The following is a 19,013-nucleotide window of genomic DNA, read 5'->3' on the forward strand; positions in this document are numbered from 1 at the left end:
AATTGTATAATAACTATAATGCATAATGCATAATGCATATTGCATATAGATTTTACTGATCATTATAGGTAAGTAGTATACTTACATTATAGTGCATCGTATATATTATAAGATATAATTATATATATAAATCATGTATTGTAGGCTGGTAAGTACTAGGTGGTAACCCATACCAATACTTTTTATAATTTAAAATAATAAATAACACTGCAATATTCATCAAATATAGGAACTAATCAATTGCTATCTGAAATTATGATAGGACTGCATAAAACTGTTAACTGTTCATTACACTCTCTTATATTATATTATACATATACAAGTCATATATATATATATATACATATAAGACATTTGTAATTTGTATGATTTATTTCGTTTAAGAAATAATATATTATGTACTAGATATATAAAACAATTTTGATATTTTCTCAGAATTCCTTTAACTCGACGTCGTCAAATATATAGAGCTTCGTATTATAATATTATTATTTATGTTTTAATATAACATAGTGAATATATTATGTATAATATTGATGACTAAAAACAAAAATGAAATAATGAAATAGCACACAATATTTTTTTTTCACAGTTTTGTTCAAATTTAAAAAAAAAACATTGTTCTCTTATGGATTAATAATACACCTATTAAATATTGATTATTATAAAAAAAAAATAGAAAAAGAAAAAGTTTTAAAAAACATTATAAAATGACAAGAATCACAATAAACATTATTATATACTTATTTATAATAATATAAGGTTACCAACAAATATTTCGTATATCGAGACACCAAACATTTAATCACTATATGATATTATATAGACACAAATATAAGTACACAAACGAACACGTATATTTTCAAATTCATATTATACAATATACATAGTATTTAATATAATCGTGGAACATATAATCATTATATATTTATAATAAATTATAAAATACACTTATGTTATACGTATTATTATATATCTAAAATGTATTGCACGATTAGTTTTTTGATGGGTAATGGGAAAATTAGGTACATATTTTGTTTGGAATATTCTACTACAAAAAACAAAACCAATTATTATTTTTTATTATTATTATTATTATTAATATTAATATTATTTGATTGCACACATTCGGGTAAAATCCAGCTATTAGCTAGTGTATAATTTACATAACAATATTGTCACTATACCATTAACATAACGTAATAATAACAATAATAATAATAATAATAATAATTAATAGTGATGATAATAATAATAATAATAAAAATGATAATAATAAAAAAAATAATAATAATAATATTTAAGTTACACAAACTTGATGAAGTAATAATATTGTTTAAGTACAGGTACACGCCGCAAGAAGAGGAAATCGTAATCGGATTATCCTGGGGACAAAAACTAAACGACGACATTTTTCAACGTGGTCGTCATGAAAAGCTAAAACATGAGATCATTTGAAGCTTGCCTCTTATGTTTTTTTTCATTTAAAAAACAACAACATAAATGAAACGAAATTAAAATTACATTTAACACAAATAAAAAGAAAACGAGAAAACAGCGGTGAAAAATGATTGTTCTGAATCATGGGCACCACATAATATTTATCATACTGCAATGGCCAATGACAATCCGAATATTAATATAAACGTTTGATGTTGTCTACCTCTTTATCGTTTTTCATTCTCAGAACAACCAAATTTCGCCCAATTAATAGTATATTTCTTAATGATTATTACACATGTGTATATATATATATTGTATATGTACAAAATATAAATGGTTTAAACGTTTAAAGACGTTCGACTTCATTGTTAAAATGTAGAATTTAGTGTTTTTAATATGTATGTATGATACTTAGAGAAATTAACAAAACAGAGTGGCCTGCGGCCAAAATACCGTAATAATATTGTATTACCTATGTTTATTTATGTTTTAGTCATTGTTGGTCTGTGCCATTTTAATTGTCGGGACAGAGAGAGGTGTAAATGTATTATAGTTACCCAGAGTCTGAATGTGTTTAAAAACCACATATGATTAAAAACAATATGAAAAATACCTATTGAAACATTCAAAACACTCGAAAGATTTTTGTTATAACAGTGGGGATGAAATTTTATTTATGAGAAAAAAAACGACGCGCGAACATCTTATTAAACTACTACGACATTAAACCTTAAGCGTAGAATTTGATGCACGTATATAATGTATATATATATAAGTATACAAATACAAATACTTAAGTTCTAATATTCTTATAGACTAAATGTCGCGTCGGATTTGGACGGTTTCTCAAACGAGAAACTACAATCGAAATCGCGATCACGAGGACTAGTGACTCCACTCGCATTTTGATCGACGCGTGATATTAAAAGTATACTATACACGCTCGACCTCGTAATATTAATAATAAATAATAATAATATACACATAACAATACCATCGTTATGGGTAAAAACGAAGTAAAAACGAACTAAATGAACAAAAATAGAAATAATAGTAAAAACACAAAACAAAAATTGCAAAACGCCTACAAACTACATTTTGTCTTCAACCTCGGGTACTTATTGACTGCAATTGTTCGCATACCCTCCACAATGTTATGTGGTCGGTAGCGGTTGTGCAGTCGCCCGTGGAGAGGACATCATATTTGGAATAATAAATGGCCACATTCGTCACGGTAACGATTTAATTATCATTAGTACATGCTTAAAATTATCAAAGGACTTAGCGTAAAAAGAAAGAAAAAGTATATTATATTATTACCTATAAAATTGTATATATAATACATATACAATTATTGTATAACAATAATAATATGATGTGTAGTGTATACTTAAAAACTACGGAATTGCATCTTCCCAGCCTTAAAAATAATTATGTTTAATTTTAATATTTTCTTTCTTTATATTTATAATACGAAATAACTTAGTTATTTATCATTAAAAATAACAATAATCTATTTAATAATACTTAAAGGAAATATTATATCGTTAAAAAGAACTTTAAAAAAAGTAGGGGTAAAAATATGAAAAAAAAATATTTCATCAATGTCAGTCTTCTGAAGGGAAAACTTACAACATAATAATAATAACAAAGTCAAAGATTAATTTATTTATTAACAATATTAATATACGCAGTGCGTTTGGAACGCGTTTACAACGTTTGTGTCTACTTATATTAATAATTAATATGATAATGGAATGTTTAGTATGGGATACTGAAATTGTATTATATGGCGGAAAATAATTCTAACACCAGTCGAATCTATAAAAAAAATTGCTTTATAATATTTGCCTATATAATTACTTAGATATTACTTTATTTAATGCTGACATCGTAATAATTATATTGCATCGTGCGGCCTGTCAAATTTAATTCGATACATTTATAGTTATAACAACATCGTTTTATGTCTACCTATAATATAATATTTATAATATCTGTAATATTATAAAAAAAAATTATATTAAAACAAACTTTAACTACCACACTAATAATAATAATTTTTTCTTTCATTTAAAAATGGAGGAATTTTGAACCCGTGCTTTACGGTTGTCCAAACGACGGGTAAGTACGATTAAGTGGGGTGGAGCAGCCGTGGTATATTTTGTATATCCCGTGCCCCACCCAACCCGCACACATGTACACGCGTTTGAGTCACCACGAAATAAATAGAAAATCGCCTCGAAAACCTATAATTTTGTTCAATTTTACGTTATTATATCATAATATAATGTAATCAAATCGATAAAGCAAAATGCCTTTCTTCAGTTGTGCGTGTAATTATTGTATGAGGATTTTTGGGGGCGGAGTTATCGTTGTTATACGACGTACAATAAAAATATATTATATTTATATCGAATATTATTATATTCACAGTATTTCGATAAGAAGGCTAAAAATATCAGTTGTTGAAGCCCTTTTCCAATAATAATAATAAAAAAAAAATCGTGATAAAAATTTTTTTGTAAATAATTGTAAGACATTTCAACGTTAGACATGGTGGGTGACGGCGAGGGATAAAATAAAAAAAAACTCCTAAAACACATAATTTATTATAATATTTATACATATCATATTATATAAACCTACCCATTGATTTCTTCGAAATATTATTAATTACTCTATACATTGTTGTTTATTTTATTTATTAATAGTTTATGCAACGTAATATTTCTTTCAATAAAAAAATATAATATACATTTTTAGAAAAAACCACTATTTAACCTATACACATCAACCGCAACTGCGATACCCGTGGACGTAATACTGTTGACGAGTAATTACTATATAATATGGGAAACGCGTTTACGATGACTATTGACTATAGTGCGTGATTTAAATTATGAATGTATAATATATGTCTTCATTGTCTTCTAATCATGGCATACGCGTTAAATACCTTAGGTAGATACATTCCACTTTTCCAGCCCTAGATTTTGAAAGAAAAAAACCGTTACGCACTTTCCGAACATAAGTCAAACTATTGTATGGAAGAGGCCGAGAGGGGATGAGGAAAACTTTTTAATAAATTATATTTCATATATTTGGCATACTAAAATGGGGACTGAGCAACCTTTTTGCATAATATGCAGATTGCTTATTTTATATTTTTTTTAAGGTTCCGAGAATTGAAACCAAAAGGTATATGTTATACATGGATTTCAGTGATGGCAGGCGCTGCGTGACGGTAGAAACTTAGGCAAAACGACAGATCTCTCTGTATAGGTAATTATTATTCTGAATATTCATGTACAGCGCTACCCTACGGGCATGTAAAACGAAACAAATTACTTCACCTTATCCTCTAGACGACCCTTATTTTTTAGGGTCGGGACACGGAAAAACCTGACATGGCGCACGCGACCGACCTTATGTAAAACGTTTCCAGCCCTATATTATTTTTGTTGAAAAGATTCGATTTAAACTTCGATGCCTATGAATGTTTTAACATTTTGAGTGCATTTCGAAGTTCCAGGGTATTTTGTAGTATCCAACACGAATATCCATTCCGTCTTAAACCACGCCTATATGCTGATAGTCACGAAGAAGTAGTCTATAGATTTCATTAAGAGAAGTGTCACCGAATTCTATCCAACGCCAACGAGATAGATAGGTACGGAGAAAAATACGTTTATGCACGTTTCTCGGTTTCTGTAAACGAACAGCACGATTTTGTAATGGTACGATGGAAAAAAAGCTTCCACTCCGCCCTCAGATAAAACATATCCATGGAAATTCTCTGCGGGTAAGCGCACCCCGGGCAGTGGAATTTATCGATTCGAGAACATGGACGGACATGACGGGTGGTACGGGTGGACGGGTGCGCACAAACGCTAGGTGAAACCCTTGCGCCTGCGCATGTGTCTATATATAATATATTTACAATAATAATAAATAATGTTTTACGTCCAGCGGTATTTCTTCTCGATTTCGTATACGGATATAGGTACCTACCGCGTCAGATCTGCTTGAGCAGAATCAAAATACTTTTGTACCTTTATAATATTACAATATCACTATTGTGATCGCAATACGTTATATTAATATATTATGACGTATAATCGAGCAGTAAATTCACCGCATACTTTTCGAATATGATAACATTATATGTATATACATAAATTGTGTTTCGCGTGGGACAAAAATGGCGTATAATTTTGTTGATGTATAAAACGTTAATTCGATACACAAACGCGCTGGCTTATGATATAATATTATCCGAAAGTAGGTACACGATAAGACGTGTGCTCAAATAACCTCCAACACGTGGTCGCTCGCTATCACAGAACTATAGGGGTGAAAGTACGCGCAATAGAATAATGTGCCGTTCCAACTAACACCAGACACGGAAATTAAAACCGCCAGACGCGTCTGTTCCACAACACGTCAGTAGACCAGTTTTTGAGACAAACTTTATGCGTGTCACGCTTTTCGCAAAGGGTTGCGGACGCCGGAAGGGGGGGGGAGGGGTACGCGGTGGCATACAATAATAATAATAATAATAGTAATAGTAATACAACGCGGTAGACACTGTAGGAAGACATGTTCCAAATGTTCCAATACACATAACATATAATATTATAATATACATTAATAACATCATGGTTTGGACGATCGACGGTATAATTATAATACGCAACATTGATAAATATTAATAGCGACGCGCGTTACCGTTGCCATTGGTGTTACAGCTACTGCTGGCCCAGCGGTGATGCCGGTGATGGTGACGGTGGTGATGACGGCGGCGACGACTCGGTTTGTGCTACATAATATAATGTTTCGCGGTGGTTACAGATGAATGGCTCATCACGCCGTCTGCAACACCGCGTTGAGCGTGCCGCACGCCTTGAGCTCGCTGAAGATCTCCGTGAAGTACGCGGGCTCGGCGTTGATGCGCAACATCTTGGCTGACATGGCGCGGACGATGCCCAGGCACCGGTCCCAGAACGCGTCCCGGCTATCCTCGACCAGGAAAGGTTTCAGTGGGTACGATATCTCGTTGCCCATGTACGAGTACGCCAAGTACAAGCACGTGAGTACGACGGCTTGGAGTTCCGGTTCCGTGGCCACGCGCTCGTCGACTAGCTCTCGGACCAGCATGTACACGAACACCACGTTTGCCGGGTTTATGAACGGCACGTCCTGCGGAAATGCAAAAACAATACAAACTACGTTATAGCGGTGGCCAGGGATAACAATAACAATTTTAATTCATAATAATACTATATACAGTGCATTTTAAAAACCCCAATTGTTTATATCGTACCTATATATACTAAATATATATATATTATATATATATGATTATTATAAACGAACTCCATATAGTTCATCGTTTAAACTCTGATATGAGGGGGGTATTGTGCTTTTAAAAATATTTTGAGCACATGTTCTGTATAATAACTAGTGTTATAATATAGAATTAATCGATGATTTATTACATTTTGTCAATAAGGTATTTTATAGAATCATTATGTATTTATTTATACGAGTACAACACAAATGGATCTATTTTTTACAAAACAAAAAAAAACTTTTAAATTAAAGTTTGAAATGTCTAATATGAAGGTTGTCATCCTTGAAGGAGGTGGTTTAAACTTTTTTCTTACTCAACCTCTCACACCAATAAGGAAATAAATACATCTCTTACCGCCCATCACAACTATTTTTAGTTACACAAGTAAGTTATCCAGTGCCAAATAAAATATGATTACCTTTATAAAATTCACACACCAAGGACGAACTGATGTATTTGAAAGATTCCACTAACCTAGAGTTGAATATGTATTATATTTTATAAACTGCTACCTATGTTATATATGTTGATTATTATGTCTAAATCTCTCTGTGAGTTAAAAACACTTTAAAAAAATATAAAAATCCATTCATTTCATATCTGAAGTTAAATTCTATAAAGGTCTAAATCTCTGCTATACATCGTAACAATTCTTCAAAATTTATGTTATTAGTTATAATTATATCCACTAAAACAAATAACATTATTAATTAGTGTCAAATATGCACTCGGTTCATCATCGGACTTAGTACTTTTCAAAACAACTGCTAGACCAAAAATAAAATCAATGAAAAACGTGTATAACCTATGTAATAACGGGTATGTTTAGTATAACAGTCAGGACATTTGTTTTATTTTATTTTTATCTGTTCTTCTTATTCTTTAAAATTCAAAAATTGTTATACAATTTATCATAACATTTCGTTATATTTTAAGTTATAGCCTTATAGGCAAAACAATATCTAAACGTGGAATTAAAATTGAGTACAGGAAGACATAAGAAAACTGGATTACATTTTTAATCTGCGCAAAGCATAAGATAAACATAGGTAATAATTAAAATTATACTCATTAATTTTTAATCATCATTAAATTTCTTAAGTAGATTGTTAATTGTTTGCACAAATATATCGAGTGTCGACTAAGCAAGTAATTTAGCAACTAACCACCATTTTTTTTCAGTATGATATAGTATTAAGTTATCTGTTTTAGAATCAAAAAAATACCAGTGGTCAAAAATTCACGGAAATTGAATATAATTAAATACTGACTTACTATCTAGGTATATAATTATTAATTACCAAAAAAAAATATTATAAATAAATTGTACACAGAAGCCTAAAGTACCTACTACTAGTCAACTGCATATTAAATACTTAAGTACTTATTACACGTAAATAGGTATAAAATAAATAAAAGTACACTATATACTCGATATTTATTCTCTACAATAAAAATCTATGAACCATCAATATGTTTTAATTAATAAGTAACCATGACAACGACAAACTTATGAAAAATCGGTTAGTATCCCAAAAGCATATTAATTTATCATTTATGTAAGTAAATAATTCAATGAATGGTTTTCTAGAAACAAAAAAAAACTTTACAATTGTACACTTTCAACTCAAAATAATATTACCATTTAATCGCATATTCGAATACCCTATTTCTTGGTATGATTGGATAGAAATTAAATCCGTACACACATTTCAATCGCATTGATTTAAGCTGCCGCAAATCACCACTGTTGCACCCAACGTTTGGTTTATATTTCGCATTCCAGACACACTGGGTAATGGCTATATATCCGGACAGTGCATAATTTAATCGCCGTCGATGCGATTCATTTAAGTGACCCGCTTAGCATTTCACTTATCTCCACAAACACATATATATTCTTATATTATGCACCATGCACATTGCAAATCAACATTGCTTGCAGTACACAGTCGTGGTTAAACCCTTTTTGTCCAAACGCATATTCTATTATATAAACGAAAAATTAAGTGATGTGAGGTTCGGGTAAATGGGGTATTAAAATTGCGTTTGAATACTTTGAACATAAAACGATTTGTACACGTTACTCCCGATCAATACCATCCTGGTTACTACCCCGCAGTTTTCATTATTGCTAAACAATTTAGTCAGTGGAAAATAATTATAAATGTATAAAAAATATTGATAAAACACGGAAGCCACCATTGTTGATACGTATATACAAGAAGGGTATGACAATAAACATAATATACGTAATACAATTATTATATAGCACCTAATTATATACATTAAAAATTAATTTCTGAGTTTCTCATTGTATATAATTATAAATGTTGAATTTTATTTTTATCATCATTATTTATCGTTTAAATGTTTTAAACCTTGCCAAGTGAATAATTTTAGTTAGGATGTACTCGAATGTATACAATATAGATGTTCTTCATTAGGTTATAATATGTATTTCATTTAAATGTACAACATAATAATGATGACTTTTTGGCATGCGGCGTTCGTGTGTTGTGTGTATACATGATACACATATATATATTTATTATATTATTATATGTATTATGTGTGTTGTGTCACAGCGATGGTGAAATATTAAGTGAGAGTGTGTATAATATGTATATGATCGGGCGTCTGCCGTATGTTATGTTGTTATTATATGAAATTGATGATATTATTACGTGACGGAGTGAACGTATATGAGAATGATTCATAGATCATCCACATGGATACACGCATGTCTGTGTAAAATATAACATAAACTATTTCACCCCAAAATACAAATATTGGTACAAAACGGCACGGTACTTTTTCGTTAATCCGATTGCCATCAATTTTTTACTATTATCTCAAATCGCGGACTCCTATCGTACGTAATAAAAAATCGGCACCCTCTGTTACATTCCATATCTATTTGACAGGTGTATTATAGGTAATTCATAATAATATATTTTACAGTTATGAACCATAATAATACAATAATAATTAATATACGCTATATCAAATCAATTATCCATATCATATCATATTATATCGATGTCGGATACCAGATGACAGATGATGGTTGGTGGAAAACATGTTGGGTCTGCGGAGAGAAAAAGCAGCTTCATACAATCAATCATACAAAATTCGGTGAATCGTTTCAAATTATACTATTTTTATATGATTTTACTAGGTTCAAATCTTAGTTATCATTAGTACCTAAACTGTTTTATTTCTTTAATTTATATTGTAATTTATTAATTGAATCTCTTAATGTTATTCGTTATGATACATTTATCACTCAACATGTATTTTAATTACACATTACTACTAATACTACATTATTGTTTTGTAAAATAAAATTGACTTCGATGATTTTACGTTTATTTAGTAAAATATTTTAGAATAAATTACATTAAATTATATAAGGCGTAAATCCGAAAAATCATTGTGATGGTCAAAATAATTTATTGATTTATTTTTCATTTGCGAAAATCCATACGTTAAATTGAACATTTTTTTGTATATACCTTTATAAAATTTTATTTTTAGCTAATATCTCTGCGCGTGCATTTTTACATTTCACAAAAACAAAATGTGCATTAAATTTAAAATCAATGTAATACGGTATATCGGATAATAGTTTTATATATATATATATATTACAAACTTTATTATAAGGTTATAGCTAGTGTATTTTTATGAATATTATTAGGTTAATACTTAATAAATGAATATTAAGTCGGTCATCGCAGAAACATTCTGCAACGGCATTGACCTAATTGTCTGATATCATCATACAAAATACAAATAGTCCCGTATAAACTATAAACATATAATAAGACCAAGTTTTAAATATTATATTCGACTAGCACGCGTAATAATTCAAATATTGACTTCACCATCACACATATCTTTTAATTAGTGTCTCTTCTTTGCAGCGTGTCATTTAAAAACCGATATGATTAAATTAATTAATTTTAATATACAATACATATGGTTAAACATATGTATAGGTATTAGATATTTTCTCACCAACTATAACCTTTTTCTCCTATGTTATACTGATTGCCGTGTTATGATCGAATATTAATATATTATTATCTACTATGTATATAATGTATTATAATATTATAATACGGTTTTATTAAGCATTTTTTATAATATGTTTTTTGTTTATTTTATTGTATTAAAAACTATCTCGTTTAAAAGTAAAAATACGAATTACAGAACGGAGTTGACAGTTGAATATAATGTATGTTATACAATATATATATATATATATAAATATTTTTGCTATTAATTTATATTCACTGTAAACTATAACATAAAATAAATGCAATACATATTATATATGTATATAGCTATTTGACTTTGAAACGGCTCTAGTGCACGCACATTACTCAATTTATCGGTTGTTCATTCAACCCAAAGAATATGTACACGATATGTATATATTCGAGATGTGTATAGTATGTACTATATAACAGTTGAACTCACAAGAGTTCAAATTTTTGTTTGATTGAAGAAAACATAATACTAAAAAAGTTGTTTTTTTTTAAATAACGTATAGCCAAACCCTATTAACCACATTTCCCTCTTCGTAGTAGGGCATAATGTGCTTTGACACTATAGCTGGATTTTAAACAATAGATTTCAGTATCAGTGCGAATAGGTATAAAATGTTTTTACCATTAAATAAATTATGGTTTAAGTAATTACTTATTATTTTATTCAATTAAGTTATAAATTTGTAACAATATAGAAAATTACACGTGATAAAATGTCAATAGCAAAAAAAGCTTATATGTGTCACCTTATAAGGTTATAAGTACACGTTAAACGGTTCCACGATCACGGTTTTATCAAAAGTTATTATGAATCTGCGGTAAAGTCGTAGAAAACTAAGAAAATGGACAGCGACGACCATTTTCGTTATATACTGCTGACCAACGGAAAATATCACGGTTATACCCATCACTCGCCATATCATGAACTCTTGTAAACCACATTTACGGAATATATAGCCGAGCTTATTATCACTGTCGTCGGCTTACATAAAACCTCACTATGTTGTTTACGGACATACGTATTCGGTAGATCCGAGATTGGCAATGAAATACATATTGATAAAATCGGGCAAACTTCGAGACCCACGCAGCATTAACATCAGAATGTATTAATTTTTAAATGTTTAAATTATTTTATAGTATAGGTAGCGTTATTGACTAAATCTCAATACATTTTTATGATTAATATGTGTAGAATTATTGATGATAATTATTACAATACTAAGCTCATATACATCATCTTCATCGTCCGAGAGCGACGTGTTATAAAAAATTCTCTCGGTGGGTTCGTGGCAAAATAATAATAAATAATATATTTATAGTGCGACAGCGCTAATAAAATGCGGAGACGACAAGTGTTTTTCGCGTATATTACGTGGACGCCGGAATTTTATTTCACCCTTATTTTCTGGACGGGGGTTGAAAAAGTATATAATATTATATATATATACACACACATGGGGTATTCTCGGGGGACCTCGGTGGCGAATTCTAGCGCGGCTGCATAATAATAATCTAGGCGCGTATATCTATATATATGTATACAAAGTAATTTATCGCGACGGTGAGCGAAAAACGGGGACGGCGTGGCGTTTGAAAGGGGAAAATTGCGTTTTTACTCTCTTAAGTTATAGTACACGTCATCGGACCATCAACGCGGCAAAGAGTGCTGCGAATTTCGTAGAAAATGATGTAAGGGGAAAACGGTTAAGGCCGCTTGCGCGTGTATATACCATAATATATTGAGTCTTGGTTGCGCCGGCGGGGGTGTGTGAGGTAGACTACGAGACGGCGAGAGGGCGAAGGTGGCGGTGAACTCGGCGGCGCGTAAATCACGCAACGCGCGCGGCCTGGCACTGATGGAGGGGTGATGGTGTAGAGTATATAGGGAGTGACTGACCGGAGGGGTGGTTGAAGATGGATGGGGGATGACTGTTGTGTGACGGGAGACACGGGGTGTAGGCGAGGGCTTGTGTGCCGGTCGTGGGTAGGGAATGGTCGGAGGTGGGTGGGCGTCATGCAAGAGGGTCGAATCGTTTGCAAAACGGCGGCGACGGCGCTATAAGAATATATATATGTATAAATCGACGAGAGCATAATATATTATATACATACGCAATACACATATAAAATATGCACGGACGACGGGCCAGTCGCATAATGCACCCGCCTGATTCCGAAAACAATGTTTTGCTACAAATCCGTCGTGTACTATCTTATTTATAACGTACAGCATCTCCCCGTTTAAGGAAAATTAAATCGTAAACGGAAATCCTGAATGTGATAGGATATATACATCAGCAGTTTGTCACAATAATTTAATATTATATTATATAGCTATATGAAATATTATGCAAATGACGTGCATTACCTGCCATCCCTGTATTAGCAGACTCCTGTCCACCGTCCTTAACCACATGACCGCGTCGCCGGCCTGGAAATCGTTGAGCTTGTAGCACTTGTGGTGCAAGTATATGCCCAGGCACTTGAGCAGCTCGGACGTGCTTGCCTGTATAATGGTCTTCCGTGGCACGAGGTTGTGACACGTGTGTGACGGCACAAGCGTGGCCCTGGGTATAAGTTTGTCACCACAGCCACTGTTATTGTTGGCCACGTCCAGTCCGGTCGTGGTGAACGAGCGTCGAACGCCATTAGACCGGCCACCACAGTCGACGTTGGCGTTGGTGTCCACCAACGGTTGTCGACCACCTAAAAGTTGCTTGGACTTGACACCGCCACCTCCGACCGTGCCATTATTGTCCAACTTCTTTTTGTTTTGCGACGTGCTGAACCGCTTCCAGCTGAGCGCATTGATCAAGGCCGAATGTTTTTTCAAGCTTTTTTCTAGTGCACCCCTCTGCTGCTGCGGTTCACCACCTGTCGTTTTACAGTTGTTCTCCGAATTGTTGTTATTGTGGTGGTGACTGTTGTGGTTGTTGTTGTTGTTGTTGTTGATAATGTTGTTGTTGATGGTGTTTATGTTTATATTGGCCGGCAGCATCATGGATATGCTACGGCCGGCCATGACGTCGGCGTGCCTGCGCTTGGTCAACTGCTCGTATGTGAAACTGCTGAGCGTGAACTCGGCCGCGCTGGCGCTGCTTGCCATGGCCGGGTACACGGACTTTCGGTCTTTGGGGCTGATACTGAGCACGGTTCCCATGGCCGACAGCCGGGCTGTATACGGCGCAGACAGGTGCGAGCTTTCAGGCAATGCCGCGAGTGCCGGTGCAGACGCAGCGGCAACGGCCGCCGCAGCCGCAGGTCCCGGACGGCGGTTATCGAGTTGTTCAGATGTGGCGGCGGCACGTTCGATTCGTACTGTTATCGTTATCTTCACCGATGTCGTTGTTTTTACCAACGTCTTTGTCGTTGTCGGCGGCGTCTCCGTCGGTGTCCGCCGCTCGCAAAGTCGTCCTAAAGGCGGCCGACCGCGGCAATAGATAGCGGCCGCGGCAGCGTCGCGGCAGCCGTCGCGCGGGCGGCCGTCCCGCAGCTGCTGCTGAAGCGCATTCGGCGGCGCGCGCGTTGAGCTGGCCTCCAGAGACACGCCGGCGTGCGGTATTCGCACCGTGTAGGATTGCGACGTTGTACGACCTACGTTCCTATTAACGGCAATCGTCGCAATATTATTATCGCACGCGATTGTCGCGCGTTCGAGACGTGGCTGACACTGACGAGTGGTGATTCCGGGTCATCCCCTGCAGCACACTGGTGCGCCGACGACTAGCACACGCACCGACCGCGTACGCAACACAACGAACGTCCGGTGTACGTGGTGTGTACGTGTTGTGTACGTGGGTGTAAGTGTGTGCGCGCTTATACGCGTATAGTAGTGTACGTGTGTGAGGGTGCGCGCGTGTAGCGACAGCAGCGGTGGCGGTGGCCGTCGATAGCGAGGCGCGCGAGTGCGAGGGTGGGCCCGGGGAGCTTTTTACGACGACGACGCCGCCGCCGCCGTGACTCGAGGCCGGTCGATACGCCGCAGAGTGGGCGCACGCGCGCACCGCCGTCAACGTACGTCCCGCCGCTGTCGTATTAATTACGTCCCGCGATGTTCGGGCGCTTTGCGGCATGAAATATAATAGTTTGCGTATACATCAGAATATTATTATGCGCGTGTGCGGTACGAATATGTGTGTAGTATTTTGTCCTATAGCGTAGTACGGCCAACAGGACGAGGGTGTGATAAAGTTATAATATTATATTATCATAATGTTATATAGAAGCGTTGTTATTATTTCTGCAGAGTTGTTTAGTATTGCTGTGTAGAGCTCGTCGCTGCGTTTAACGACAATATTTATCGTTGATACCTATAATTTGTTTGTATAATATATAGATCACAATGCGCGATCATGAAATCGCACTTTTGTGTAGATTTAATATTCAAATCATGCACGGTGAAGTCATTCTATTTTTTTTTTTTTCTAATTCCATAACAAGTTATGATTGATACGTTTTGAGTTCTCAGCGAAATTATGAGTGTATTGACTTCCAATAAAATGTTTCGTCTCCTTTTGGGGCAGTAAAAATCCTTAAATTTGCCAATTTATTGGGTATATTTTCTGGTAGGAAAGTGAATCTGGCTATAGCTAGGTTAGCATTAAAATATAACTTATTTGATAGACGTTTGAAATCAAAATCGTTACGAAATTTTTTTTTTTTTATTATTAAACAAAATATATCCTCGACGACTAGGCCATTGGTTACAAAATTTTAGTTACATTGGGTTGAGATTACATTGACAACTATATTATTTTAATGATTGAATGTTATAATAAATGCTATGTTTTCAACAGGAAATTAAATCAACAGTTATCGATCAATTAAATTTAGTAGTAGTAATATATTATTAATAATAAATAATAATACACATGTACGTACTTATGTGCGAAGTAAGAACGGCGTTGTAGCAGGATCGTAGGATAAATAAATTAAGTTCTGTCTTAATAGTTTGAAAATGTTTTTGTATATAGCTGTCGATAATAATAATAATAGTTACACCAATACGGCTATAACTATACACTTTTACATATAATGGTTTTAACTTTTGTTTGAAATCAAATTATCTATTCATATTTTGTAAAATAATCTTAAATCATATGAAAGAAGAAGATTTAAAAGGGATGACACTTGATAGGAAAAGCAGCCCGAACTGGCGATACTTTTCCTGGAAGAAATAATATATTCAAACAAAAAATAAATAAGTATTTTCCTCTATATGTATATAACATTGTTCTGTGATATTACAGTTCTATATTTAATTTATCCTGCTGAAATATTAAATGAAGTGACTTAAAACTTTTCACCATTACGTAAAGCGCTATAGTCGTATAACTGTATAAGTATTATTACAAGTATTATCAGCTATATAGAAAAACATTTTCAAAATGCTAAGACAAATTGTAATCTATATATACCACGATCCTGTTAACACTGTTCTAAAGTATGTGTGGTAAAGTACGGATATTCATACTCAGTATTAACTATTAACATACATATATCTGTATAATTAAGTTATATAAAATGTATATACATAAGTTAATAACAATATTAGTACTTATATGATATACATGATTTTGAACTTAAATAATCTACATTTAATAAAGTTGACAAAATAATATTCATAACTATAATAGATATAAGAATATAACACCTAAAAAAAATTATTTAATTGATAAACAAAAAAAAAATGCATTTGTATCTGAAAATGTAAAAATACGTAAAACAGAATTAAAAAAAAAGAAAATAACATAATAATATACCAATGGATAAATTGGATTAGATAAATTAAAACATTATGTGGAAAGAGGGCTAGCTCCCTCCTCAGACACCCACATTAGGAGATTTATGTTATAGTATAATAGTATGTGTTTTAACGAATTACGTTTGTGATATCTATTATCTACTACCGCTGCAGTTTGTGAGGTACAGACTTTGTGTACTTTTGGTGCCCAGATCGAATAGGGTACTAGGGATTAGGCCATTAGGGTGAATATAGATGCTTGAGAGTTGAGATCACTGTTGTTATTTGTATTATTGGCTAAAATGTAGTAGTCAGTAGTAGTATAGTACCTAGTTGTAGTCTTAGTGCGGCGCGATTAGGATTACATGCACAAAGGTACCACTCTATTTTACAGCTGTCACCCCTCGTGGATCATCAATATAAACTCCTCTCTGTTTATTGGTACTGTAATTTAAAATTGTGTCGTGATTTATTGTATTAGCCTAAAACCTTAAATTCAATATATGATACGTTTATTATTTTTTTGGCCATTATTTCACGATTTTTAAATTATTTTTCAAAAAACATCACCGTATATTATGATAATAATTGTTAATTTTTTTTATATACAAATAAGCTACACTGTTCGTTAAGAAAATGTTTCCTTTGTAAAACGTTCAGTTTTGTATGATGTTAAACTTTATTTTCATACAATAATTTATGCGATATAATATGTACCTACTCGTGTGAGTGCGTGACCTGGTTTATTTAAAGTTTTCCTTCGCGCGCTCAAGTACAGTAGTGAGTAGTTCAACGCAATATTTAAAATGTGAAACATGAATATAGCAATGTAGATGATAGGTAGTAGGTACTGCACACTATACCTATATATCAACTATAAATTATAATATAGGTATTTAGCAGTATGTACGAATACACTTATAGAATTAATTAATTCATATTTCATATATAATATTATGCTTTAGGTTCTAATGATCTAATGTGATATATAACTTGAACAGTTGAACGATTAAATATGAATAATAATAAAACCAAGGCACCGACTATACGTATGGATTTACATGATTATATAAATTTATACAATTATATTATTTTAATCGGGACCTAGGACCTAGGTATTTATCCTTATAAATTATTAAACCCGTCCATTGACGGTATTCAGTTATTATATTCCTTTATTTACCTACATAAAGTTTAGGAAAAAATCGTGATTTTTAATTTTAATTTTAAGGGTTGGACTCTAAGATAACGCATTAATGATTATTCACATTTTATCTCCATGGTAAAGGTGGAGTATTGAGAAGATTGCTCCCTATACAGTGCTCGGTGCGTTTCCCTGCTCCCAAAACACAACATTATCTTTATAACGTAGGTATATAATAATACTTATTAGTTATTACTTATTAAGTATTATTCATTTTATAGTGATCTCTCACTATATCGCTTATAAAATATGAGGTCTTCAATAGAGTCGATGTTAATCCATGTGCTGGTTATATTGGTATTGACGAAGGGTAGGTTTAAGTAACACAAGACAGACACTCATTTGGTTAGTAAATGTAGTTTATTAAAGTAAAATAGAAATTTGAGGACAGAACGAAAAGTATTTGCCCGAGAAATTAGTTACACAAATTAATGAGTATTGGAATGAACATAGATATAGCGGCGATGTTGCTGAGGACGAGCTCAACGACTATATTAAGTTCTATACATTTGGGAAACAAAACTAATTCTGAATTCTGAACTCTGTTATGGACCAGAGTCCTGTATTTATGCAGAATCGATATGATCTAGTAATGGATACACGGTAATAGAGACTAGGAGGTGGATCAAAAGGGCTTAGTGGTTGTTATTGCAAGTGTTTGAATTCCTTCTCAGAAATTCATTGAGCTGACGCTCGTCGATTGTAACATACATTCGGAAATATTCTAGTTTAGTTTATTGCTCTGCTTTTGTACTTATAATCGGCGGTTATAATGGTTATATTTTGTATCAGTAAATCCGTCACTCTCAAGGTCTGAGTATAAATATGATATTATAATGTTAAAATAAAATAGTATAGTGACTCCATACACAGGTTTACTACAATTTCCATTATATTCATACCATTAGTTATTTATATTTTAGCAAGCTGATAAATTTAGCACTCCAATTTAAATTCAAAACGATCAACCTATGTACTATGTGGACAGTAAAAAAGTAATAAAATTGTTATTGTATCAATAAACAAACAAATTTCACACAAATAGCGATTATAAGATATTATTTATCATATTATTTAGATTATTGAGAGGAGTATTGGTACGATAGTCAATATTGCTATATTAGTATGCGTTCATGAAATATTGAAATGTATTATATTAACTTTAATATAGGCGTTTATATAATACAAAATGTTCAAATGTTCAAA

The 19,013-nt window shown here is 33.0% G+C and overlaps 1 protein-coding gene across 1 annotated transcript; it reads right to left on the reverse strand.

Moving 5' to 3' along the window:
• Positions 1-776: 776 nt before the first annotated feature.
• On the reverse strand, positions 777-14,733 carry Cdk5alpha (Cdk5 activator-like protein). The gene is made up of 2 exons (XM_015516504.2): positions 13,229-14,733; positions 777-6,645 (listed from the first exon to the last, which is right to left on the reverse strand). Exons 1-2 carry the CDS (start codon positions 14,018-14,020, stop codon positions 6,310-6,312), a joined length of 1,128 nt encoding a protein of 375 aa, XP_015371990.1. The 5' UTR covers positions 14,021-14,733; the 3' UTR covers positions 777-6,309.
• Positions 14,734-19,013: the final 4,280 nt, after the last annotated feature.

Source organism: Diuraphis noxia, unplaced genomic scaffold (assembly GCF_037042655.1).
Source record: "Diuraphis noxia isolate RWA-SAM2 unplaced genomic scaffold, SU_Dnox_SAM2 contig0003, whole genome shotgun sequence".
Classification (NCBI taxonomy): Eukaryota; Metazoa; Arthropoda; class Insecta; order Hemiptera; family Aphididae; genus Diuraphis; species Diuraphis noxia.